This window comes from Martes martes (genome assembly GCF_963455335.1).
Source record: "Martes martes genome assembly, chromosome: 7".
Taxonomy (NCBI): domain Eukaryota; kingdom Metazoa; phylum Chordata; class Mammalia; order Carnivora; family Mustelidae; genus Martes; species Martes martes.
The window spans coordinates 128,155,664-128,182,941 of record NC_137894.1 but is presented as its reverse complement, the minus strand read 5'-3'; the positions used below and the strand labels follow the sequence as shown (position 1 = coordinate 128,182,941).

The 27,278-nt window shown below is 49.4% G+C and overlaps 1 protein-coding gene across 1 annotated transcript in view; it reads left to right on the top strand.

Annotated features, from left to right (window-relative positions):
* The window catches only part of LRRC74A (leucine rich repeat containing 74A), a gene marked incomplete at both ends in the record, with an annotated part of 30,499 nt that extends 7,375 nt beyond the window's left edge, over positions 1-23,124 (top strand). Inside the window, 10 exons of the mRNA XM_080809762.1 lie at positions 958-1,054; positions 6,010-6,059; positions 6,433-6,514; positions 11,543-11,628; positions 12,084-12,278; positions 15,581-15,676; positions 18,151-18,297; positions 21,733-21,840; positions 22,329-22,411; positions 23,106-23,124. Coding sequence (XP_080665888.1) covers positions 958-1,054; positions 6,010-6,059; positions 6,433-6,514; positions 11,543-11,628; positions 12,084-12,278; positions 15,581-15,676; positions 18,151-18,297; positions 21,733-21,840; positions 22,329-22,411; positions 23,106-23,124 — 963 coding nt within the window. The remainder of the gene's footprint in view (positions 1-957; positions 1,055-6,009; positions 6,060-6,432; positions 6,515-11,542; positions 11,629-12,083; positions 12,279-15,580; positions 15,677-18,150; positions 18,298-21,732; positions 21,841-22,328; positions 22,412-23,105) is intronic.
* Between the last annotated feature and the right edge of the window lie 4,154 nt (positions 23,125-27,278).

The window sequence follows — 27,278 nt, the reverse complement described above, 5'->3', positions numbered from 1 at the left end:
ACCTTATAAGCCCTTCCGCAGAGTCACTTTAAAGTGAACTTAGAGAAAATGAAGGCACAAAATACTTTCATCAAACACAATGTGTCTGGAGACAGATGATGGCGAGGGTTGCATAAGCATGTGAACATACTTCAGACCACAGCACAGTACCCTTAGGAATAGTTAAGACGGTAAATGTTGTGTTATGTCTAGTTTACCATAATTTAGAAATGGGGGGAAAAAGAGGAGAAGCAATTAAGATCATAAGGGCTGGTTTGTATAAAGGTCCCTCCCACAAGCCCAAAAGGACTGTGTCCATTTGCATCCCTGCGTGTTCCCGGCACAGCCATTCATGTTTCACAAATCAGTGAGTGAAATTTACAATGATGAATTACTCTGAACAAATCTTTCAATTGCTTTATGCCGAACTCTCCTAATAAAGCTGTCTTAGGTTTCAAAAAAATGTACAGTAAGTTTATCTAAAGTACTAGGGCTGAGGTGCCTGGATGGCTCCGTTGTCAGGCGTCTGCCTTCCGCTCGTGTTGTGATCCCAGGGTCCCGGGATCGAGAGCCCCACATTGGGCTCCCTGCTCGGCAGGAAGCCTGCTTCTCCCTCTCCCACCCTCCCCTGCTTGTGCTCCCTCTCTCGCTGTGTCTCTCTCTGTCAAATAAAATAAAATCTTAAAAAAAAAACAAAACCATAAAGTACTAGAGCTAATCCAGAGAAGTGGGGAGTCACCAAACCCAGCTCCAGAGAAAACTGAGACCAGCAGGCGGGCCTCCCAGCCAGGCGTTAGGGACGCTGAATTCTCATCGTCCTGTGCTCCTTTGCTCTTCCCAATCCTTCCTACCCTTTCTCCCCTGCCCCTCTCCCCACCCAGCCCTACTCCCCAGTGCAGGTCTCAGGTAAGCCCCTCCCAGACACCATTTGTTAATGAGGGCCCTCAACACACACATAAGGGTGTTCTTGCTTTTTAGAATGTTTCCGACAATGATCTTGGCTTGAAGGGGGCCAGAATCATCTCAGAATTCCTTCAGAGAAATATCTCTTCGCTCTGGAACCTCCAGCTTTCAGGTGAGCCCATGGAAGACAAGGCAGGAGAGGACAAGGGGATGAAAAGGAGAGAAGGGGTAGAGTAGAGAATCCAGGGTCTAACTGAGCCAGACCAGGTTCCAGAACACTGTGTCTGCACCCTGCTAAGCCCTCTGGTCATCCTTTCCCCACCCCATGGCCACACTGGCTTCCTGGCTCTCCCAGACAAGAGACTTCTGACTCACTTGGCAGCATGCCAGCCTTTGCTTGAAAAGTCTCTACCCGAGGTATCTGCAAGGCTCACTCTGTTGCTTTATTCATGCCTCTGTTCAAATGTCCTCTCATTACAGGGGACTTCCCTGACCTCCCTCCATCTCCATCACTGTCCTGTTTCCCTGCTAGGTTTTTCTTAACAGCATTTATTGCTACCTGATCCCCATTGTACACTCCGTTTGTAATTAGTCTGTTTATCTGTCTCTCTCACAGAAGAAAAAAAAAAAAACTCATTTGAGAACTCTAGCACCCACAGACTTGTCCTCACTCAGGTTTGTGGTTTGGGTTTATATTATCTTCAGGGTCCTGGAACTCAACCTAAGTGTTCCCATGCTGGTAATGCCCTGGGGCAGGCAACAGGACCAAAGAGAACACCCCATTGGAGGAACAATCCCTTGACCCAGGCTCCAGGCTGTTTGGGATTCTCACAGATAAAACTCCACTAAAGATGGGCTCACAGTCCAAAATTGCAAAGCAAGGAAACAAAACACCGTGAAAGCAGTCCGATTCTAATAAGTGGCAGCATCAAGAACTTGAGAAAATAGAATTATTAGAAATTGGGGCGCTTGGGTGGCTCAGTCGGTTAAGCGTCTATCTTCAGCTCAGGTCATGGTCCTGGGGTCCTGGGATGGAGCCCCACATCAGGCGCCCTGCTCGGTGGGGAATCTGCTTCTCGCTGTCCCTCTGCCCCTCCCCCACTCATGGGTGCACTCTCTCTCTGTCTCTAAAATAAATAAATAAATCTTTTTTAAAAAAGATGAAGAAGAAGAGGATCATGCCAGGGGCACCTGGCTGGCTAAGTCAATAGAGCATGCAACTCTTTATCTCAGGGTCGCGAGTTAGAGCCCCACATCGGGGGTCTAGAGTACTTAAAAAAAAAAAATCTAAAAACAAACAAACAAGAAGACTATACCAAGTTATAATTCCACCAATGGAATATCTGTTTCCTGGTTATTAGCAAGTTTTTTGTGAATTCCTGGTTATTAGCAAGTTTTTGGTGAATCAGAATAATTGAGTATATAGATGTTGAAGTCACAGTAGGTGGGTGCAAATCCTGGCTTTGACACAAGGCAAGTTATATAGCCCTTCTGTGATTCATTTTTCTCATTTATAAACGAGGGAGAATAATATTACCTACTTCAGACAGTGACTGCTGAGATGAAGTGAATTAAAATTTAGAACACCTAGAACAATACCTAGGACCTAAGAATTCAGTAAGAGTTCATCGCTGTTACTATCTTTATTACATTCCCACAATACTACTGAAATAAAACATCTTTTCCAGATGCTCATTTCCATTTTTATTTTCCTCTATGAAATGTCAATTGTTCTACGGGATTGTTTGTATTATCGAGTGTTAGAAACTATATGTTAATTCATATTCACACTTGAATGTTAGAATGTTACATATGGCTTTGCTTATGGTGTTTTCTTATACAGATTTCTTATTAAGTTTGTATTTTTTACTGTTGTCAATTCTTTTTCTTAAGTGATTTTTTAAAGATTTGATTTATTTATTTGACAGAGAGAGAGAGGTCACAAGTAGGCAGAGAGGCAGGCAGAGAGGGAGGGAGAGGCAGGCTCCTCGCTGAGCAGAGAGCCTGATGCGGGGCTCGATCCCAGGACCCTGAGATTATGACCTGAGCCGAAGGCAGAGGCTTAACCCACTGAGCCACCCAGGCGCCCCACCATTGTCAATTCTTTAAAAAAAAAAAAAAAAAAGTTCATCATACTTTTTTAATAGATTTTATTTTTATAGTCCTGCTCAAAAAACTGTTTTCTACTTTGAATTTTAAAAATGTTTTCCTTAATGTTCTTCAGATGTTTTTGTGATTTTGTTTTTTCATCCCTAATCTTCAGTATATCTGGAACTTGTTGTTGTTCATGGCATGAGGTAGAGGAAGAATGGAACACTGTATTTCCAAAACCAATAGCCAGGTGCCCCAGCATCATCAACTGAATAATCTAGTCTTTACTGGCTAATCTGAAATGTCACCTTTATTTTATATTAAACTTCCCTATAAATACAGGTTTCTTTCTAGATTTTCTTTTCCATTTCATTAATCTCTGGTCTGTATCTTTGTCAACACCACACGGGTTTAATATTTGTTTAGAATATTAAAATTATATGCCATGTGTTTTAATTTAATGATTAGTTGTAATTAATAAAATATATCAAGTATACAGTATGTAATATATTAGCTGTATAATTATATTATATGACACAATATGTGTTGTATTTGAGTGGACAAATTCTGACCTTCTTTTTCAAAGTAATCTTGGCTATTCTCGTGCAATTTCTCCCCCAGCTGAATTTTAGAATCATCTTGTCAAGTTCCAACAAAAAAACCCAAAAAACAAAAAAAAACAAAAACAAAAAAACCCAAACTGTTGCAATTTTGCTTGGGGTTATATTTAATGTTCTAGATTAATTTAGGAAAGAATTGATGTATTCGAGTTATTTAATGTCTTCACTTAAGAAGACAGTAGCAGGGGGCGCCTGGGTGGCTCAGTGGGTTAAGCCTCTGCCTTCGGCTCGGATTATGATCCCAGGGTCCTGACAATCCCAGGGTCCTGGGATCGAGCCCCACATCGGGCTCTCTGCTCAGTGGGGAGCCTGCTTTCCCTGGCCCCCCGCCTGCCTCTCTGCCTACTTGTGATATCCGTCTGTCAAATAAATAAATAAAATCTTTTTTTTTTTTAAATGAGGATGATTAAATGTATGGATGTTGAAGTCAGTGCTTGGGAACAAATCCCAAGCACTAGGTTTGTCTCTATTTCTTCAAGTCTTTATCTTCTTCAGTAAAGTAGTATGCTTTTATTCCATTAGAAATCTTGCACATTTCATATCAGATCCAGGTGTTTTATCATTTTATTCCTGCATGAACAGAATGCCTTTTCTATCATATATTCTAAGTGGTTATTATGGATATGTCTGAGAGCTATTAATTTCTGTAGATTGATACTATATCCAGTCACTTTATTTATTCATTCATTCATTCATTCATTTACTTAGAGAGTGCAAGTGGTGGGGAGGAGAGGAGAAGAGAGAGAGAGGGAGAGAGAGAATCTGAAGCAGGCTCCTCACTCAGCGCAGAGCCTGACATGAGGCTCAGCACCCCGAGATCATGACCTGAGCCGAAATCAAGAACAGACGCTTAACTGACTGAGCCACTCAGGTGCAAACCTCACCCCCACCCAGTCACTTTATCGAGTTATCTTACTAGTCCTAACATTTTCATCAGTTAATTTTCTTGGATTATTTAGGTAGGTGATCATGTCTGCAAATAATGGGAGTTTTGTCTCTTCTTTCCAGTATTTATAGCTCCCAGTGACTTTTCTAGTTGCATCAGCTAAGACCTCTAATATAACGTTAACCTAATACAGAAAGCTCTGTAAAAACACAAATTACCCAGTCCTACTCCAGGCTGCTGAATCAGTCTTTAAAGAAAGGGATCTAGGCATCTATATTTTATCAAACTTACAGCCAGCTCTACTATTTGTAACCATTGATGTAAAAATAATTTGAATAGCTAGAAACCTAATTTTATATCTAGACAAGCTTATTATCTCATTTAATTGCAGTGGTACAGATGCAACCAGGAAGCATTTGTGTCTCAGTAGATTCATTCATTCATTCAGTAAATGTTTACAGAACACTGTTAGGTTCCAAGCACTATTTGGGTGTTAAAAATACAAAAATTATGAAAGGTTTAAAGGAGAAATTTGGGGATAAGCTTCTATATCACTTATTTTCCAGAAACCTTTTTTTTTTTTTAAGATTTATTCACTTGAGAGAGTGTGAGTGGAGGAGAAGGGGAAGAGGGAGAGAATCCTCAAGCAGACCCCCTGATGCGCACAGAGCCTGATGCAGGGCTCGATCCCAGAACCCCAAGATCATGACTGGAACCAAAATCAAGAGTCAAGACATTCAACCAATTGAGTCACCCATGTGCCCCAATTTTCCAGAAATCTTTTAAACTGCCTAGCAGTGCTGGGCTGAGAGTAAAATAAGGAGGGCACATGCTTCAGTCCCAGAATTTAAGGGGCACAGAAAAGCTCAGTAACCAAGTATATAATACTGTGTTGCAATGTTTGTAAAAGTCAAAAAAGATGTTAAAAAAAAAAAAAGTCTGTGCTGAACAAAACATCAACATTTCCAATATAAAACAAGATCCAAAAGGAACAGATTGTGGTGAGGTGAGTGAGGCCTAGCCATGCCAAGGGCAGGGTCAGATCCTACCTTTAATTAAAATTTTAAAACTTTGTTCATCCTAGAAGTGTTGCATTGATTTTTATTTTTAGAAATATTGCATTTTTAGAAATATTGCAATATTTCTAAAAATTCTTTTGTGAATAGAAATATTGTTCATTGCGCTTAGGGAGCTGAGATTTTGCATGCAAAGGGCTCACCTCGCTTGGCCTGCTCTGGTCCTGGCCCCGCGGCTGTAGTCTTATTTTTTATCACACGACTAACTTTAGGCACCAAAGTAGGGTTTGGCGCCACCAGGGGGCGCACAGGGGCCGGTGCGCGGGCTCCTGGAACGCGTTGCCCTATCAAGGCAGAGAGAGCGTATCCATACATTTGCTTTAAGGACTTGCCACCTTTCTTATGGTTCATTGTTCCAAAAGGAAGAGCCTGGCAGGGCCAGGACTCGGGAGGGCAAGGGAGCCCTAGTCTGGACAGCCTTGCAAACGCCCCCCTCCCCTCCCCTTCACTGCAGGAAATAACTTCAGGGACGAATCCGCAGAACTGTTGTGCCAAGCCTTGTCGGTAAGAAGTGAGGGGCGGGTGCCACTGAGAGCCCGGTGGGCCATGGCCCTGGGCCATGTGGGGGGCCTGGCGGGTGGCTCCGGGCAGAGAAAAGTGAGTTCCTCTGGGAAGTCTGGGGAGCTGGGAAGGGTCTGGACTCTGCCGAGCCTGACAACAGCCACAGCAGCAGCAGGGCTGTTTGGATAGGACGAGACCCTCCCAGGGGTCATCAACCGTTACACAAAATGTGCAAGAGAATATCTTCCGTCTAAATACTCTGGTCCACCCGATTTTGGGTGCGTGGGAGCCCTCCATCACACGGCCCTGAGATGAAAGAGGTATTTGCAGCCATAGAGAAGACAAAAATCAACTCTCTCCACGGTTTCTTTCCCAGGCCAATTACCAAATCAAGACGCTGGATCTCAGCCACAACCAGTTCTCTGATAAGGGAGGCGAGTACGTGGGCCAGATGCTGGGTGAGTCCCCCACCGAGGGAAGGGTCCAGCAAAGGAGAGGCATTTGGCAGTCGGTGGGTCGCCTGTCAGGGCTGCACCCCCCTGTTTTTATGGTTATTGAATGTTCAGATCATAAAGTGATGGAAGCCCAGACATTTTTAAGTGGAGCCGACATCTGAATGTGGGAAGTAACACTTTACAAAGATCAGAAAAACATAAGAAGGAATAACTTGCTGACCTCAGGGAGGCTAAGGGTGATTGAATAGGCACAGCAGGCGAAAACTGTAACCAAAATGATTCATTTGTTTGACAACGATAAGTTTAAAACTTGCCTCTGATAAAAGATGTTATGGGACAATGTGAAAAGACAAGCAACAGATAGAGAGCACACACTTGCAGCATCCTATCATATACAAGATTTGTGTTCAGAATATTGATAAAAGATCCTACAGATCCTTGGGCAATGATGAACACTCCCAGTAAAACAATGATCCTACAGGCAGTGCAAAAAGAAAGCTAAATGCCTAAACTCTCCAGCAATTAGAGAAATGCAAAATAAAACAATGAAAATATCCCCCTTGTCCTCTACCAAAGCTGCAGAAATTTCAAGTCAGAGAATATCCAGTGCCTTGAACCCAGGGGAGAACTCTCTGAAGCCACCAGTTTTGGGGAGGAGTTTGACAGTATCTAGTAAAATTGAAAATGTATATATTCCATGATACAACAATTCGCCTGTGCATGTCTCAGCGACGCTCCCACATGTACATAGACAGAGATGTCTGAGGAGCCTCATTGCAGATTTGTTATAAGAAAAAAAAGAAAGGAACTAAATGTTCATTCCCAGGGGAAATGAGTAGAAAAGGGGATCACCATTAGCGGGAGAGATGCTACTCTAGGTGGGGTGGTGAGAAAAAGCACCACAGGGAAGGTGACTTTTTGTTGAAACCTGACTATCAAAGAAGAACCAGGTTCTGGAAGCTCAGCATGCCAGGCGGAAGGAGCAGAGCCTGGCAAGTCTGAGGGAGGGGGGCAGTGTGACTGCGGCAGAGCAGGCAGGGGAGAGGGGAGGAGAGCGGGCAGGGGAAGCGAATGGAAGGAGGAGGTCAGCGAGGTGGCCTGCCGCTGCTCAGCCGGGGCTTGGTGGGCTAAGACACGCATGAAGTCGTGTTCATCATCCCATTCCCCATGTGATGAGAAGTCGGCTCAGGGTGTTAGCATCGGGGAGTGACATGACATGGCTGGCTTTGCAGTTTAGAGGAACCGTTTTGTGAAGTTGATGCAGTTTTATGAAGAACACAGCTGAGGACCACCAGACTCTTAAATACAGAGAACAAACTGGTGGCTGCTGGGATGGGGGTCGGGGGCACGGGTGAGCTGGGTGGAGGGAACTGAGAGGTACAAATGGCCAGTTATAAAACAAATAAGTCATGGAGATGAAAAGTATAGCATAGAGAACATTGTCAATAGTATCTTAACAGAGTTGTCACTATGGTGTCACTCGGGCGACACTTGCCATAGTGAGTGCTAGGTAATATATAGAATGGTTGGATTGATATGTCATACACCTGAAACTAACATAATACTGTATGCTAATTGCACTTTAATTAAAAAGAAAAAATGTAAGAAAGAAGGTCAGTTAGGAGACTAATACTGTAGTCCAGGCAAGAGGGGACCATAGCTGGAGCTGAGAGAAAAGGTAGTAATAGAGGGGAGCGGAAGGATCCAGAATGGACTTTGGAAGTAAAGCCAAAAAGACTTGCAGATGTGGAGAATGAAGGAAAGGGAGCAAGAAAGATACATGCCTGGTTATTTTGTTTCAGGAACTGGTTGGATGGTGGTGCCATTTACTTAGAAGGGGAAACTCGGGGAGTAAATGTTACAGAGGGACAGGAGTCAGGAGCCAAGACTTCCGTTTTGGTCATGTGATGGTTGCCATGTCTGTCATCCACGGTGAGACATGGGGTTTGCTACATGGGTTTAGAACTTGGTGAACAGGTCAGGACTGGAGATCTGGACCTGGGAGTTAGAGGCATTGCAACGTATTCAAAACCATGGAACAAGATGAGATCCTCTAGGCAAGGAGTGTAGATGGAGTTAAGATGGTGGCCATTGGACCAGTCTGACACCTTCACGTGTCCCAGAGGGGGAGGGGGAGCCTGAGCAGGAGTGGTCAGCTAAGTAGGGGAAAGGTGAGGTATCAAGGAGCCAAGTAAGAGACGCTTTCAGGAAGGAGAAAGTGGTCTCAGGTGGGTCAAGTGCTGCGTAGTCATCACATAAGATGAGGTCAGAAAAGTGACTACAGGACCCGGCAGCATGAAGGTAATTGGTGACCTTGACAAGACCTGTGTTGGTGAAGGACATGTGTATGAAGACCTGACTAGAGAAGGCGGAATTGAAAATGGGCTGCAAAGAAGTGAAATGACAATGTGGGCACTTCCAGGAGCTTCTCGGAGATGAGGCTGGGGCAGAAAGATGGGTGACGTGGGGGCAGGAAGGCTCGTAACGATGGGAAATACTCACAGGAAGGAAAGAAGAAGAGAGAGAGGAAGAGGAGAGAGTTGCAGGACAGAGTCCTTGAGAAGCCACCAGAGAGCCCTGGGGAAGGGAGGCGACAATAAAACCAGACAAAACCAGAGAGGGAGACAAACCATAAGAGACTCTTAATCCTGGGAAACAAACTGTGGGTTGCTGGAGGGGCGAGGCGGGGAGGGATGCGGTAACCGGGTGATGGGCGGGAACGTGATGTCATGAGCACTGGGTGTTACATACAACTGATGATTCACTGACCTCTACCTCTGAAACTAGTAATTCACTGTAAGTTAATTAACTGAATCTAAATTAGAAAAGAAAGAAAGAAAATGCTGACAGCCATGGAGTGAGGAACAAAGGGGCAGGGATAGCCTCTGAGAAATGTGTTGAGAGAGCAAGAGCCCGGAGGTGTGTGCTTGAGGTGAGGGGGGGGTCAGATAGAAGGGGTCGGGAGTGGAGGGTAGAGCTTTCCCATGTCACTGCTGCCACCTGCTCACTGAGGTGTGAGCGACATCTTCCCCGAGAGAGGGGTCCAGGCCGACAGGTCAGAGAGGAGGAGCAAAGTGCACCAGCCTTGTGGGGCAGTTTGAGTCCATCTGAAACCCGATTTTCAAATACTTTAAAACTAAATTTTAGGGGCACCTGGCTGGCTCAGTTGGTGGAGCCTGTAATTCTTGATCTTGAGGTTGTGAGTTTGAGCCCCATGTTGGGTGTAGAGATGACTTAAAAATAAAATCGTTTTTAAAAAACTACAATTTGGGGTGCCTGGGTGTCTCAGTTGGTTAAGTGTCTGCCTTCACCTCAGGTCATGATCTCAGCATCCCAGGACCAGCCCAGCCTAGGGCTCTCTGCTCAGCAGGGAGTCTGCTTCTCCCTCTCCCTCTGCCCCTTCCCCCTGCTTGTGTGCACACGCTCTCTCTCAAATAAATAAATAAAATATTTTTAAACAATAAATAAATAAAAAACCCTAAATTTTAAAACAACTTTAAAGTGAGACAGACTCATATTGTGTATGAGCTTTTAAAAAAGTATTATTATTAAGGCTGCCAGTGATTAAGTGACTGTCATGGGATAGGCATCCTGCTAGACATTTTACATCCATTTCCCCCAAAACCTTGTATGGGTTACTACCTCCACCTTCACAGCTAAGAAAACAGAAGTAAGGGAAGAATAAGGAGCCTGGTCGAGGTCACACAGCTAGTCACGGGTGAGAACAGAAGTCACATTTAAATTGTGTGGCCATCAAAGCGATGTGGGTGTACAAGGCACAGTCAGGGAGGGAACTGGCAGAGAAGAGGGAGTAGGGTAAGAAGAGAATGAAGGGGGGAAGTTTGTTCTCAAAACGGTGTAAGGTGTCATGCACTTTACTCAAAGCCCGTCCTGGTGGTTGACACAAGAGACAATCATACATAGCGCACCGACCATGGAAAAGAACATCGTGTCAGACATTTTCCTGGGTCTGAGGGTGAAGGCCCTCCCTCCCGCCCAGCCAAGTTTCAAGGGCTCTTCAGCCCCTTTCCAACAGTGTCCTCCGCATAGCCGCCCTCCCCCAGTACAAATAACCGTGATCACGAGTTTCAAGGGGATGTTTTCCCAACCCTAGGTAGCACGTAAGCAAAAATATTTTTTTAAAGATTTATTTATTGATTTTAGAGAGAGAAAGAGCTGGCGAAGGGCAGAGGGAGAGGGAGAGAGTCCCAAGCAGACTCCCCCGCTGAGTGCGGAGCCCAAAGCAGGGCTCGAACTCACGACCCTGAGATCATGACCTGAGCTGAAACCAAGAGTCAGACGCTTAATGGATTGTGCCACCCAGGCACCCCCAAAATATTTTTAAGTTAAAAAAAGTACAACTTCTATGCAAACTAGCTCCTAGATAAGCCTGGTGCCTCACCACTTAGAACTGATAGTGTCCCCAAAGCTTTCCGGAGCCTCCTCTGCTCCGTAGTTCTCCAAGAAAAACACATCGCATTGTTGTAATAGGCCATCACCGCCTCCCTGTGTAACTACAACCCTTGGGTTCCAACCATCTCTATTAGTTGAATGGCTGCATTACATTCCACCAGATGGATGTTTATTATGTACTTGACCCTTCCCCTGTGAGTCACGAATGTTACTTTTCTAAGTGAGTCCACGGTTAAACACCTACAAGCATGGGACTCTTCTCATATCCTGCACCGTCTCCTTAGGAAGAGTCTCAGAGGTGACATTGCTTGTGTGATAGGGCACTCACAGTCCAAGAGCCAAATATCTGTGACCAGATCACATTTGCCAAATAGATTGTAGCCATTGCTTGCCACCTGCAATATAGGAGTGGGATTGTTTTACTATGTTGTTGCCAGCTTCGGGAATCCTTTTACAATTTTGTCTTTCAATGAATAACTGAAACATTATTGTCCCAGTATCTTACTTCACATGATCGTTGAGTAGTCCTTATTCCCCGATGTCATGAACATCTGTCAACTCTGAGAATGGGTTCCCTGGGATTTGGGGAACACTAAGATGACTCCCTCCCTCCCCCAGCCCTCAATATAGGGCTCCAGTCACTGGATCTGAGCTGGAATCACTTCCACGTACTGGGAGCTGTGGCCTTGTGCAATGGTCTCCGGGTAAGTCGCTCTCTGGCAGTGGTGTGTTGAGGCCACTGAGGACGTCCAGGGCCTCCCATCCCACCATCTTGAGCCTCTTCCTCATGACCCCATGGATGAGCACACCCCATGGTTAAGCTCTCATCCAATGCGCTCCCATTGTTAACGTCCCTCCCACAATTCCTGGATGTGCTTTATTCTTTAGTATAAATCCTACTTTGGCAAATTCACCTTGCTGGGGTCTCGGTGGCATCTTTGGGAATACTTCAAGAGGGCAGTTTCATTAGAGGGTAGGGAATGACCAGGTCCTGACTCCCTGCACCAGAAGGGATCTGGAAAGTTCTGGCAGAGCTCTCCCTCCTGGAGACCACTGGGCACCCAAACTGGACAGCAGCAGGGGAGAGAAACCAGGGCCTGGTGGCTGGTGGAGTCACACACAGCCTTGCTGCTGGCACTGTTCTCTCCCCTCCTTGGAGGTTAATACAACCCTGCAGAAACTGGATCTTTCTATGAACGGCTTTGGGAACGAGGGGGCTACAGCCCTGGGGGAGGTCCTCAGACTCAACAACTCCCTGGTCTACCTAGACATCAGCTGCAATGACATCGCCAACGACGGAGTCTCCAAAATCAGCAAAGGGCTGGAGGTCAATGAGAGCCTCAAAGTTCTGAAGGTGAAGTCTTTACTTAAGCTGGGAGCAGGGCGTTTTATGTGTGTGTCCGTGTGTGTGCGCACGCGCGTTCAGGTGTGTGTGCGTGCATCCGTCTGTGTGTGTGTATATATCTTTGTGTGTTGGGCGGGGGCGGCAGGGTGATGGGGTTGCATATTGCTGGGGAGAGTTGTGGGGAAAATTCACCTTGTGCTTCACAACCCTAATGTCACCCTCTGCTGTCACCTGGCGCATGGGCTCATCTCCCAACCCGTCTTCCTTCCTCCCACCTGGGACTTCGCTCCACACTGAAGCCAGAGTGTGCGTTTTGAGCATAAGTCTGACTTCCACACCCACCCCTGTCTAGTCCCCTTTGGCTTAGACCCCCGCCTAGCTTCCTGTGGTTCAGAGCCGGTTCTCTCCTCTCGGTGTGCTTCTCCGGACTCAGTTTACCCAGTGCTCTCCCTCGCTGCTTTCATCTCCCCCGTCCCAGGGCCCAGCTCTCCCGGTGGCCTCGGCTCAGCCTCCCCTGTAGTGCTCTCCCCCACTGTTCCCTGCCCCTACCTGAGTCACTGCCCCAGCTCAGTGCCCTGATCCGGCAGCCGTCCTCACGGACCCTCAGATCGCAGCCCACCCCTTCATGCAGAACTTGCCTGGTTCCTCCTCAGACTCTCGTTTCAGTGACTCGCTGACTATCTGGTCACCCCCACTGGCGTGAGAGCTGCACCAGACCAAAGACGGTGTTTTCTTCTGCCCATTATTTTACCCCTTGTACCTATTGGCACATAATAGATGCCCAATGAATGTCCATTAATGAACGAATGAATACATCTCTCATTTTATTTTTTTAAAGATTTTATGTATTTATTTGACACAGAGAGACAGGGAGAGAGGGAACACAAGCAGGGGAGTGGGAGACTGAGAAACAGGCTTCCCACTGAGCAGGGAGCCTGATGCGGGGCTCAATCCCAGGACCCTAGGATCATGACCTGAGCCAAAGGCAGATGCTTAACAAGTGAGCCACCCCCATCCCTACATCTTTCATTGTAAATTGATTGGCTTATAGGGGTGTCTGCCTCTGCCTGTTGCCCCCACCCCCAGCTTGCATGCACACTCTCTGTCAAATAAATACATAAAATCTTTAAAAATAAATAAATACATAGATAAATACATGGCTTATAGATGCTAATGTCTAACATAGAAGCTCCTGGGCGGTTAGAAAACAGATGATGAAGGAGGCCTTCCATGATCAGTTTCCCTTTCTGGGGCTCATGCCATGAGGCAAGTGCCTATCAGGGGGCTGGCTTCTTGCCCACCACGCCCTGCCCCCCCGCATGGGCTCCACGAGTGCCACCTGTCAGATGGGAAAGCCGAGCCTACGTGACCAGCTCAGGCCCTGCAGCTCGAGAGAGGCAAAGAGGTCAGCCTCGCCTGGCTTCCCGCTGCAACTCCAAATTCCTCAAGTTGGGAGGGGGGGTGATTCGAGGGGCCACAGATGTGGGGGTGCTGGTGGAGAAGGACGGGAGTTCGAAGTCAGTGACAGTGAACTGTCATCTCAGAGGACAAGCACCTCTGTGCTGCAAAGAGGAAGCCAGCTTCCCAGCAGTGGAGGGAGCAGGGGGACCAGCTGGGGACCGCGAGAGCTGGCAGTGAGGTCTGGCCGGAGCCAGAGGAAGAGTAACTCAGAGAAGAGATATTGACCGATGCAGCCTGCCTGGGACTCAGCCTCTGTGGAACCATGAAGCCAAGTTTGGAGCACCGGAATCATAAAAGATTGAAACGTTGCCTCAGCAACATGGCAACAGGGGTTTTCTCTACTGGGTGGGGTACTGGGGATTTTAACATTTTTTCTACCTCTCTTTGAATTTCTTGTATAATGACTATGGGTCGCTGTTTAAATGTTTAAACATATTGTCATGTGTTTAAATATATGTAAAATTTGTTTAATGTTTTAAAATGAAAGGAAAAAGTTTTTAAAGATTTTATTTATTTATTTGTCAGAGAGAGAGAGAGAGCACAGGCAGACAGAGTGGCAGAGGGAGAAGCAGGCTCCCTGCGGAGCAAGGAGCCCGATGTGGGACTCAATCCCAGGATGCCGGGATCATGACCCGAGCTGAAGGCAGTCGCTTAACCAACTGAGCCACCCAGGCGTCCCAAAAGGAAAAAGTTTTAAACACAACTTACAACCTACCTCTCAGCTGGGGCATAAGTGGGAGCCACGTGAATCTTGCGCCTGGAATGATCTCCTGTTCTCCACGTCGAGCACAGCCCTCCTTTCCCTACTCTTGGAAAAATAAGGATTCCCCCAGGGAAGTGAGTCAACCAAGGACTTCTAGAAGCTAAGCCTTACGAAGTCCGTGTTTTCTCTCTCGAGTCCGTCGGAGCCGGGGAAACACCAGACACAGAGTAGGTGCTCAGCGAAAGTTCTGGCTGCCTCATGAAGACACCACCTGGCAGAAAGCCTTCAATAATGATAACTAACATTCATTTGCTGCTTACTGGGTACAAAGCATTCTTTTGAATGCTTTGCTCGAATTGATTTATTGGAACCTCAGAGTGGCCCGAAGCAATAGGTACCCAGTGGTCAGGGAATTAATCCAAGGTCAGCAAACTAGGACGCAGAGCCACTGGGCTCCGTGTTCCTTGCTGCTAACTACTATACACCAAGCTTCAGTGGCTCTCAGCTGCCTTGGGATCATGCCCTAACTGCTCAACTAGGCCTTCATGGTCCCTGTGAAGCTCTGTGGCCTCGTTCTTTCGGCTCCTGCTCAAGAGATGTTTGCCATTGCCCAAACACCTCTGCACCTCTGCACTTGCCTACCCCTCTCTACTTTGGTGCATCTCATTCCCTCTTCTGGTCCTGCCCCCGCTTCTTCCAGACCAGAAGAATCCCCATTAGTTCTGCAAGGCTTACCTCAAGTGTCCCCTCCCCGGTGTCGGATGCCCCTTTCCTGGCTCCCGAGGTACCAGGGTGTGCCTCTGTCACTGCCCTCACTGCACTTCTGATGCCATTCACGCGTTTGCCTGCGGCCCCCTCTAGACTGTAAGCTGCAGGAGGGCAGAGACCGTGTCCTGTCTGCCTGTGCGTCCCTTAGCACGTTTCCCAGCAACTGGCACATGGTAGGTTTGCTGGATGGATGGACAGACGAACAGATGGATGGATGGATGAGCAGTGAGATGGACAAGCAGGTGGACGTCTGGACAAATAGGGAGGCAGGTGCTTACAGAGAAGTCTGGGTGGAAGATAGAGATGCCGATTTGATGCTCTGAGCCAGCCTCTCCTGTCCCCACCTTATCCCCCGCGTCTCTTGTCCCTCTTCCCACAGCTTTTCCTGAACCCTGTGAGTATGGATGGGGCTGTTTCACTTATCCTGTCCATCAAGAGGAACCCCAAATCCAAGATGGAAGAGATCGACATTTCTGTGAGTGATCAGACAGCGTTTGCTCCCACCAGGGCGCACGCCAGGGGCACCAAGAGCTCTATCCCTCCCACAAGTGCTCCATGACAAGGTCACACCTTTTGGGGTACAACTTGGCCCTCTCTCGGGGCCCTTTTAGCAGGAGGAGCCACTCCGTCAATAACTTCATGGTGTGGCATCCCAGACCGGAGCCCAAGTGGGTCTGGGAGCAGAAAGAGCAGAGGCAGAGAAGGGATCCCCAGAGCAGCCTTTGTTCACCGCCAGCCCTGCTCGTGGACAGCCCTGGCTCCAGAACGGTTCCAGAATCGCAGAACTTTTAGAACCTGCTTAGTAACACACGCATAATCTGTATTTGTATCCCATGACATGGGCCCCCTGAGAGTAGAAGGTAAGGGTTAACCCCCCGATAGAGGAGGGAGGCCCGAGGAGGAGACGACACTGGGCCAGTTGTTCTTGCCTGAATCATCAGACAGGTGGTTGCTGGTCCTCCACTTTATACTGGTCCCCCCGCCCCCAACGTGAGCTTCCATGCCCCAGCTCATCGGACTCCACTCTGGGAGGTGGGTGGAGTGGACTCATGTTCCAGAGCGACCATGAACACAGTATCACAGTCCAGGGGCTCACACAGTAGAAATGTATTATCTCACAGTTCCGTAAACCAAGCCCCAAGATCAAGGTGATGGCAGGATTGACTCCTGCGAGGACTGTGAGGAAGAGGGTTTGATGCTTCTCCCAGCTTCTGGTCGTTTGCTGGCCATCGTAGATGTTCCTTGGCTTGTAAGAGCGTCACCCTGACCTCTGCCGGCAGCTTCAGATGGCAGCTTCAGATCCCCGTGTGCGTGTCTGTCTCTGTATCCAAATGTCCTTTTTAGAAGGACACCAGTCACCGCGGATTAGAGCCCACTCCAATGACCTCATCTTGACTCCCTCCTCTAAAAAACCCTATTTCCAAATAAGGTCACCTTCACAGGTATAGGGGATTAGGACTTCAATATCTCTTTGGTGGGAACACAGTTCAACCCATAACAAGAACTTTTCCTCATCCTTTTATATATAAGGAAAGTGAAACAGAGAAGTTAGGTCACTTGCCCAGGACCACACAGGCAAGGGAGAAACTCGACGAAGGGTAAACCCAGGATTTCTACCCCTTACTCTAGAGTTCTATCAAGAGACAGTGTTAAAGTCATGTTACATTATTTTAATGTCACAGAAATACAATGTTTTGCCAAGATTTTATTGCTGTGCGATAATATCAGTGATGGTATTTTGAATATTTAAGCCCAGGCTCCTTGGAACTGAGTAATAAGTGAAATTTGGACTTAGGTTTGCCACAAATTATAAAACATTGGAAAACCCCCTGCTTTTCTTTCCCTTTGTTCTCTTCCCCATGCTCCCTGCCCCAGGGTCCACCTTTGCTCACAGTCTGTCTCCTCGGGGGTCTCTGCCCACCGTCACCCAACAGCTCTGGCCTTGCGCCCCCCATGCTGCCTTAGCCCCCACCCCACCCTGCCTCTGGGGCATTTGCTGTCCCCCCAAGGCTGCCCCAGTGCAGGCTGGAAGGCATGCCCTCAGGCACTGTCTTGGCATCTGAGGGAGCTTTTAGGAGCTGTGCTATTTGGCTAACCCCAGAGGGCACACGACGCCACGAGCTGGAATCACCCTGCCCCCTTACAAGCCTTCCAGCACAGACAGGTCTGAATTAGACTTTTCCCCCCCTTTTGTCATCTCTCCTGATGTAACTCTAAACAGTGTTGGAACCCCTTCGTTGTAGATGAACTTTCTCTAGAATATCTACAAACTGGGATGAGGTAAGCCTTCAGCCCTTAAGGATGGGTTTAATTATCTGAAGTGGCAAATAATTCCTCAGAACCACATCTGAGGAATGAGACAGGCTCACCCAACCAGGGGAGGCTCGCTTGGGTCAAACACTGCTTCACAGAACACGTCTTCTCCCGTGGCCTATCACCCCGCTCGGAGGGCACTCCCAAAAGGGGAGTTCCCAGTGGGTTTTGAGCCAGGACGGGGCAGTTGGGATGAGGAATCCTCTTCCGGGTCATCTGCTGTAAAGTCCAATATGGTGTAGAAGTGGACATTTCAGGGCTTTTGTCTCGAGCGCCGTCTCCTACCCCCGTAGCTGGGTGTCATCTGTCACACGCAGACACTGAGGCTCACCCTCCGAGAGCCGAGCAGACAGTGTGGGGCAGGCTGCCAGCCCTCAGCCAGAACAGCTGATCAAAATCACGTGCGAACCTTACAAGTCAAATCGCAAGCTCTGAGAAAGACGAAGGACCCCAGTGGGCGCAGCACTGCCGAACAGGCTGGAGAAGACCAAAAAAAATCCCCAAACTAAAACCTCTGCTTTTGGCTTGGATGCACCTGCTGGTCTGAGGGGGCGGAGAGGTGGGGAGGGGGCCAGGGCATGGAGATGGTACAGTGGATGGCTTCCTCATGTTGGATCCCCTCTCTTCCTGCCTTAGAATGTGCTGGTGTCTGAGCAGTTCCTAAAAATATTGGACGGGGTGTGTGCCATCCACCCCCAGCTGGACGTGATGTACAAGTCCGTGCAAGGCTTCTCTGCCAAGAAAGCGCTCCTCCAGTGGACGAACCCCATGAAACTGATCCAGGTGAGCCCTTGCCTTCCTCCCCGAGACCCCCAAGGACCCAGAGGCTCCCCTCCCCCAAAGCGTCTGTACAACCCTCTCTGACAAGGAACGTCTCAGACGTGGAATGTTCCTTGTGAATGTTGGTTCCCCCAGCAGTGCTTCCCGGCTCCCTGAGGAAGGGGCATCTGGGACCTGGCTGGGGGGTTGGGGGGGCTGGTCTTGGAACAGGATGGTTTCTACCAGCCAGTCTCCTCCAACCAAGGCAAGTCGCTGCGCTCTCTGAGCCCCAATCTCTTCACGTGGAAAATGGGTAGAACAACACGACTCACTCCAGGAGGGCTGTGGAGAGCCAATTCTGTTAAACACACACGAAGGGCTTAGAGCCATGCCTGGCCAATAATAAGCACCCAGCAAACGCAAGCTCTTGCCAATAACTGGTAAGGATGGCCAAGACGCTCCCCGGCCCCCCCACCCCCGCTGTGGTGAGGACAGCTATTGGGTGGCTTTGGCTAAGGAGAGACTCTCAGGTCCTTTCTATCTCGTGGTCACCTGCTCCTAGCTCAAATCTCAGATCACGGGAGGCAGATGGAATCCATGGAAATGAGAAATCAGTTTTAGAGCTGCAAGGACGCTCATCGGGTCTGATCACCTCAAGAGCGTCCAGCCCAGGCTGGTATTCCCACTCCGGACTCTCGCCGGCGACCGGGTGGACGGGCCCCTGCTGGGTGCACACTGGCTGCTATCTGGGGTGATGCCCAGCCAATGTGAGTTCTGTGGGCTGTGTGCTGCTGGGGCTGCTTCCTGCTCCTTGGTTGGTCTGCTCTATGCCTTAGCCTCCAGGACTAAATTGAAAAGCTCTGCGTGCAAAATATTGTTGTGTGGAAAGTTCTAGAAGGCAAGAGGGTATCAAGTATCTTCACGAGTCAAATGACATCAGATGGAACCAAGGGAAAACCACAGGAATGGAGTTCTGAGATGCAAAGTGGGGGCCCCACCCCGTGTTTAAAAACAGCATAGAAATCTTTAGGAATCTCATAAGAATTCCAGATTAGAGACCAAACCTGATGTGCAATGTAAAACATAGTCCTTCCCCTCGGGGTGGGGGGCAACAGTCTGGTTGGGAGGATGGGACAGATGCGGTAACTTTTCATAGATATATGATAAATAATAAATGAGTGACAAAGGCAGCAAATATCATCCAAGTCCAGAGCAGAGGCCACTGTGGGGTTAGGCAAACAGAAAAGGACACGTCCTGGGGAAGGGCCTTGAAGAGCAGAAAGGATTCAGGTGAGTGACAGTGACAGGGAGGAAGTTCTGAGAAAAGCATTCCCACCAGCAAAGGAGCTGGGTGGGTGGGGGGTGGGGTGGGGGTGGGTGGTACACACCATGTGCTTGAGGGATGGGCAGGACCACGCGGCTCCAGCAGAAGAACCACGTGGTTCCAGGCTCCTGCAAAGCCTGGCAGTCAAGGCTGCGCAGGGAGGCTGGGGCTGGCTGTGGCTCAGTGTTGGGGTTTGATCCCACAGGGCGTAGAGAGCCAGTGATAGTTGCTGAGCAGTGGGTGATGTGAATCCAGCAGGACTGAGGGATAATTTTTCAGGCAATGGAGAGGAAATGAACCAAAGGGGGTAAAGATGAGAGTGGGAACGCCAGTGAGGACACTGTGATCATATGCTAGGTATGATAACAGCATTCTAGAATGGTGCCTTGCCTGAGAGAGGAAGTGGAAGTGGAGGGACTGATGTAACAGATACCGTTATGGAGCATCACCAGGATTTGGTGAATATTTGGGTACATGGTGCATGTGTGTGAGTGTGTGTGAGTGTGTGTTTGGAGAAGGAAGTCTTGTCGTGATAGGAGAGAGCCAAAGATAACCCGAAAGTTCTAGCCCAAGTGACTAGAAAAATTGGCAGGGGAAGCAAAGTCTTCTCTGGCCACACCCTCTCTGCCTGCCCCTCCACGCTGGCTCTGCACAGTTAAGCCCCACGGAATTTCTCCCTGTTTATCTATGCCAGTTCTCGCTCAACCCCAGGCCGGTGCACACACATGTTCCTCTGCCTGGAACACCGTTCCTCCGCCTTCTGTGTCTCACTCGTTCCTACTCTTCCTCTAGGTCTCTACTCAAGTTCACGTCCTCGGACAACCCTTCCAGATTCCCTAGTCGGGAGCGCTAGCCCCTCTCTGAACCCGTCCAGGGCAGGAGCGATGATGGGTTGTATCCGTAGCACCTACCAGAGCCACAGGCCCTTCTTGAGTTGGTCCAAGCTCTTGCTGCTGACCACACAATCCACTCTAGTTGGTTAAGCAAAGAGGGATATATTACCAGAGACCAACCCCAGAAAGTTGGAGGGGGGCTGAAGAAACGGACTCCTGGTTTAGGTTCCAGAAATGGCTCCCCAAATCCCCAACATGGGCTGCCAGTGTGGAGGCAGCTTCTGCTATGAACGGGAGGCTGCCCAGTGGGGAATCAGCTGCCAAATCAGGACCACCCCACAGCTGCCTCCCACCTGCTCCCTCCGAATCAGACCTCTCACACAAGCCTCCCCCGGCTGCTTGGTGAAACGCATCCCATTCAGTCGCCTAGCTGAAAGGGGGGTTGGGGAATGTCCATATTTAGCTCTGCAGTGTCTGCCTCATGCAGTGTGTGGAGGGGCGGGACGCATGGCGGCTCACCCGTGGGGTCCCCCACAGGGCTGGCAACCGCTGGGAGGGTCAAGCTGCATGAGAGTCACCTGGGACGTGTTGGCCTGTGGTGCCAGTGGGTGTCAGCATGGACTTGTGAGCAGCTGAGCTGCTCAGGATGCAGAAGTAGGGTCCCTCCAGGGGGAGAGGCAGTGCACCCCGGAAGGGTTAGTGTGGGAAGGCCAGAGCAGGGGACAGAGGACTGGTCCCTGAGGAGTTCCCCAGTGAGCACATTATCTGCAGGAATGTCTATTAATCTAGCTGGGCCTCGAAGGCCCGTCGAGAGTATACTTCAGAAAGACCCCCAAAAGAATGTTTGAATGATACGGAAGAGGTGTTCACGGTGTATTAGTACAATGCGTTTTATAAAGAAGTATGGACAATAGGAAGATGTTGGATGGATGGAGAGACAGGTAATAGATGATAAATGAATGATAGATAGACAGACAGACAGACAGAACAAACACCAGAGACTCTAATCCTTCCCTCTTTGGAGCTGCCTGGAGATCCAGCTCTGTGGAGTCGGGGCTCCTGGAAACCATGCAAACCCCCAGAGCCGTCAGGGCAGGCAGCTCGCCACGCCTCGCCCTGTGCGGGGCTTCTGGGCTTAGGCAACCGCTACACACAGGAGACTCGGGCTCCCCCGTCTCCTTCGTACACCGCCCCTCCACTTGCCAGGCTGCCCTGTGGCAGGGTGCGGCGGGAGGGGTGGTGGGTGGTGAGTAGGTGTTCTAAAGTCAAGTGTGTGCTCCTGATGTCTCCTGCTTCTCTCAGAGCTATGCCGACCAGCACAAAATCACAGTCCTAGACTTCTTCAAGAGCTTGAACCCTAAAGGAATGATGACGATGCCTGTGGGGGACTTCCGGAAGGCCATGTTACAGGTGTGCTGACCCCTGTGGCTACAGCCGGGGGTGGTGGTAGAGGATGGTGTCTGTGTGTCTGTCCGTCCACGTGTCTGTGTCTGCATGTGTGTCTGTATGTGTGTGTTTCTGTGTCTGTGTTTATCTGTGTCTGTGTATATTTGTGTGTGTGTCTGTGTATATCTGTGTGTCTGTGTGTGTGTCTGCATGTGTGTGTCTGTGTATCTCTGTGTCTGTCTCTGTGTGTGTCTGTGTGTGCCTGTGCTGTCTATATGTCTGTGTATCTGTATGTGTGACTATCCGTCTGCATGGGTCCGTGTGTGTGTGTCTGTGTGTGTGTGTTTCTGTGTCTGTGCATATCTGTATGTCTGTCCATGTGTCTGTGTGTCTGCATGTCTGTCTGGGTGTGTGTGTCTGTGTGTATGTCTGTCTTTCTGTCTGTGTTGGGGGGCTGCTGATGGGGGTGCAGAGAGCTCTGCTGACCTCGCATGGTCCATCCACCCCTTCAGCAGGACAAGGTCCCTGTAAACCTGCACCAAGTCAGGGAGCTGATAAAGAAGCTGGATGACAAGACAGGCATGGTGAACTTTAGGTCAGTGTGGGCCCCGCCGCCATCTGGTCCCGCTTCTGCCCGGGAAGCTCCCCCCCCCCCGCAGGCGCCCCTGCTGAGCTGAGCTCCAGGTGCACCCTGCACTCCATGAGGCGACCTCACCTCTGTAGAAGCAGCTGGCTGCACTCTCCAGGGCTCCCAAGCCTGCCCCACGGTCTGCCCTCTGCCTCAGCTTCCCCTCAACCATGGGCTGCTGGCTGCAGGGCCAGACTCTGGGGATACAGTGAGGTGACACAGCGGAGTGCATGGCTAGACCCTGGTGTGTTGGGAGGGGTCTGCAGGTCCCCTGGGAGCCCAAAGAGGAGGATCACTCAGGCAGGAACTGTTGTGGTTCCGTGGTTTGTGACATAGTCTCCATCCCTTAAAGAGACAGAAAGGGGCTGGGATAACAGTCATAGGGATAATGACACTGTCTATGAGCCCTTTCCGTGGGCCCTGTACTCTGCGGGCCACTGGACCTGCCCAGGTGCCCCACCTCTCACAGCACCCAACAGCGGCTGTCGTCACCTGCATGTGGTGACGGACACTGAGCTTTGGAGAAGGGCAGCACGGGAGCCCAGTGTGCACACAGAACGGGGCAGCTGTGGCCTTTGAAGCCAGGCCTATGTGCTGGACCTCCTCGCCGAGGCCTGCCGATAGGGGTCCCGTCTGGCCCCGCAGCTGTGTGTCCTTACAGTGTCCTTCGGGAGCTCTAGCCGAGGGTCCCCTCTGGCCCTGCCCCATAAGCCCTCCCCGGGTACCTCTGTCCTGTGCCCAGATCAGCGTGTGTGCGGGTGATATTGTGGTTTAAAATGGGCTCCGAGGCCAGACCACCTGAGTCCCCAGGCCAGCTCCACTCCTGGGCAAGTTACCCAATCTCCTCGGGCTTCAGTTTCCCCATCTGTACTATGAAGCTCATGATAGTACTCACAGCATCGGAGTTTTTGAGGAGAGAATGGATGAATGCCTGTAAAACATTAAGAACGTTACCTGGCATGTGGCGGGCTCAGGGGACACATATGTTTTCTTATATATTACTGTACCCTCATACACACACAGTTTCTTATTTCTCATAAATAGAACCACGTTATCACGCTCCTCTGAACTTGCTTTGCCTTCCAGTCTGTCTTGGCAATCTTTCCATGTTTGTACATTTAGAACCATCTCCGTCTTTTTAAATGCCATGTGCTAGTTCATAGCACAGAAATCTCATCCTTGAAGCTCAATTTTATGGATGTTTAAGGCATTTCCATTGTTTTGCCACCACAAATAAGACTGTAACCAGCATCCTTTGTCTATGGCGTTTGCCCCAGTCTCTCTCACAAGGGCTCGGTACAGCAGATCCCATGCAATCCCTGTGCCAAAGGGGGTGCATGTTCTGAATTTCAACCTACTGCCAAACCCTTGCCAACAACGTGAACCAGCTCACTGCCCCGTCCCCGGGCCGGCACGGAGACTTACCGGAGTTCAACCCTCTGCCACCAGGAGGGGTGGGTGGACAAATGGTCTCTCGTGGATCGGCGTCTGCCTAGACATTCCCACCAGCCTGCCACGAGCCTCCACTGACACTGTGTATCCCCTCACCTTTCAAACCAGTCTCCTGAAAACGGTGAAGCCATAGCAACAAGTCTGGTCTGGAAAGAAGTCCTGGCGACCCAGAAGTCCTGGCAAGTCAGACAGTGGCGGGGAGGAGGCGGAGATCTGTCTGAAACCCCCGTAGACACACATCAAGGCCAGGTTGTGAGCGAGCCAATAAAGTCTGCCTGGGTCTCTGCGTCTCTGGGCTGCTGGTGGTGTGCCCTTCCCCCGGGGGCAGCACCGCCGGGTCTTGGTGACCAGCAGGAGGCGCATCTTCAGCAGCCTTGGTGGGAGCTGTGAAGACAAATTGGGAATGCGATGGGGTTGTTGCTAGGCAGCGAGAGAAACTCGGGGAGTGGGAGCAGGGGAGATCAGTGCAAAACAGTGGTCATCATAGTAAACATAAACTATGTCCAGGAGAGAGATTTCTGGGATGCTGGAGGCAGCAGTTGAGGAAACAGATGCTCATAAAACGAGATCAGGGACCTTTGGAAGCAAAATGCTGAGGGGCCATGTGGAGAGAGCCCAGGATGGGAGACAGAGACCTGGCATGTGGTCGTGGCCTGGCGCTACCCAGCCACCTGACCTTGGAGCCTCATGCTTCCATCTGAAAAGTAGGACAGCTGGACTAAAGGCTTCCTAATCTGTTCTGGGAAATCCATTATTCTGCATTTCTTTTCTAAAATTCCTTGGAAGCTAGGGAGAAAAGAGTTGCTTAGCATAAAAGCAGGGATAGTCAAGACCAGCCTGAGCTGCACAGGTAGGGGGATGGTACCTTAAAGGGTTCTGATCAACCTCGCCAGTTATCTTTGTGGGTGAACAAAGGCAGGGACCGAAGCATGCATTTCTGTAGCACCACACAGTGCCCGGCACTTGGTAGATGCTCGATAAATACCCACGGAACGGACAAATGCACTCGCGTGGCGATTGTTTTGGGCAGGTGGTGGGGAACTGGGAAACTTGGGGGGGTAACCAAGAACCAACACTTTTGAGCCCTGGTGGAGTGCCAGACCAGCGTCTAGGCATCTAGTTACCACCCTGGGTTCCACTTTGCGTCACCAGGGGTCGAGCTGATGCCAAGGCCTCTCTGCACATGGGGCAGAATCATTATTCGAAATAATTTATGCCTCCTCCCCACAGTGCATTTTCCCCTTTCCCTTCCTTAATAGAGGTCTTAGCCTGCAGTTGAATTTCCTTTGCTTGGGTGGCATGGGAGCTCAGAGTCAAAATGAGGATAATGAAAGAAAATAAATGCAATAAGGGATTTGAGGGCTGAAGCTCACGTCTACCATACTCCTCAGGGTATGTAGATGTCTTGTGCTCCGACTCCACAAATAAATCGAATCCCTTTGAAGTCAGGCTATGTCTTTTAAGTTTATTATAATCTATAAATTTCTCCATCAAGTCTCCTGCCCATACTGAGCATCCAAAAATTGCTGGTGTCTGGTGGAACCCTGAGGATTATGAAGCCACAAAGTATCAGAATTTGAGGACTGTGGGCCATGGATCAGTAAAACAGCAAAGCTTTCTCAAGATGCTTTTAATTCATCTAAGAATGAAAAGGCAGCAATCCTCTGATCAAATGTTATTTTTTGTTTGGGTAGCTTTGGGAGAATTATGGAGATCTAGGGAAGCTAAAATCCCCCCCTACCACCACGCCCCACCTTCCAGGCCTTCCCTTGACACTGCCACCCCCAAGTGGGTGAAGGATTGCCAAGCCAAAAAAACCTGCCTTGTAACCGCCTGCGAGCCTTTCCAAAATTGGAGTAATTCCCACGAGTGGCCACTAGGTGTCAGGTCAGCTCCAGAAGTCCTGGTGAGCAAGTCTTTTCCAAATCTTAAAGACTGTTACGAGGGCTTTGCCACCCACTTTCTGTGATCGCCCAAACTTCTGCCGCCACAAGAGCCCCACCTGAAATCTGAGCCCCGGAGGGTCCAGCAGCCTGACACTTGGGCAAACCTCTCCAAGGCTCAGTGTCGTCCTTGTGAATTGAGATTTCTAACACTTATATTTGCTCCCTTGCTGTAAGGAAGATCAGGGGCTGGTAAAAACCATAAACATTCAGTCCCCTCCCCCAGTCACCCCACCCTGGAGCTGGGCAAGACCCAGGAGGAGACAGTGATTCATTGCGGGGGGCAGACTGCACCTGGAACTCGTCCTCTGACAACTGGCTTGCCAAGTCAGGAGGCTGGTAGGCAGGAGGACCCAGGCGGGAGCTGCGAGCCCAAGGTGGAGGTAGAGGAAACTTGCAGAAGTAGGAGAGGCAGGTGGAAATGGCCCAGAGGGACTGGCCCCGAAGCGGGTCAGGCTGCAGCCCCCGGAAACAGCACCCTGAGTGTGACCCTCCTTTCTTGCCCTAACTCAATTAGCTTTGTGTGCTCTTTGCTCCTCCCAGACACCCTGTATAGAAGGTCTGTTCTTATCCCCATTTTACAGTTGGGGAAATGGAGGCATGGAGAAGTTAAGCATCTCACTCAAGGCTGAGAATCAGACCCTCAGGATACCTCTGTGGCTCCCTGGGGTCTTAACCACTATGCTTCCTGCCCCTCTGTGGCTTCCAAGCGGCAGTTTCAGATCAAGACAGGGAAATTGAAACACACTTACACTGTTTATACTCCTTCTGCAACAAAGTGAGGAATAACCAAATCCACAAGCAAGCGTGAGCTCCAGGCCAGGCTAGACTAACCAATGGGAGGGAGGCAAAGGCGGATGGTAATGCTGTATTGCAGCTGATTTCTGAGGGTCAGGTTGATAGGCTCTCCCTGTCCCCCGTATTGCTCAGGAATTGCACCAGGGGTCGTAGGATGGGAGAACAGAAGGAAGTGTCTGGAAAGTTCGGTGTGCCAGCATCATAAAGTGGCTAAGCACACAGATTCCAATATGTGGCATCTCTGGGTTTGAATTCTGCCTGGCTTTACCACTTGCCAGCTCCGTGAGTTTGAGCAAGTCACTCAATCTTTCTGAATCTCAACTTCCTCATCTGTGGACAGAAACAATAATTGCATCCCGCCCCACGGGATGGCTGTGAAGATTGAATGAGCTCATGCGTGTGAAACACCAAGCCCAAGGCCTAGCACACAGTAAGGACTTCTTATAAGGGTGACCTCATTACAGTGGGCGTTCCTTTAAGAGAGGGGGGATATGAGAAGAACCCTAGGTCCAGCAGGCATGGTAATGGCCAAACCAAGCAGCCGTCTTTGAAATATCCAAGTACTGGGCCTTTGAAACACCAAGGAAGCATTCTAGTCTCAGGCTTTGGTTTAAGACTTGCATAAAAATCGAAAGAATTTG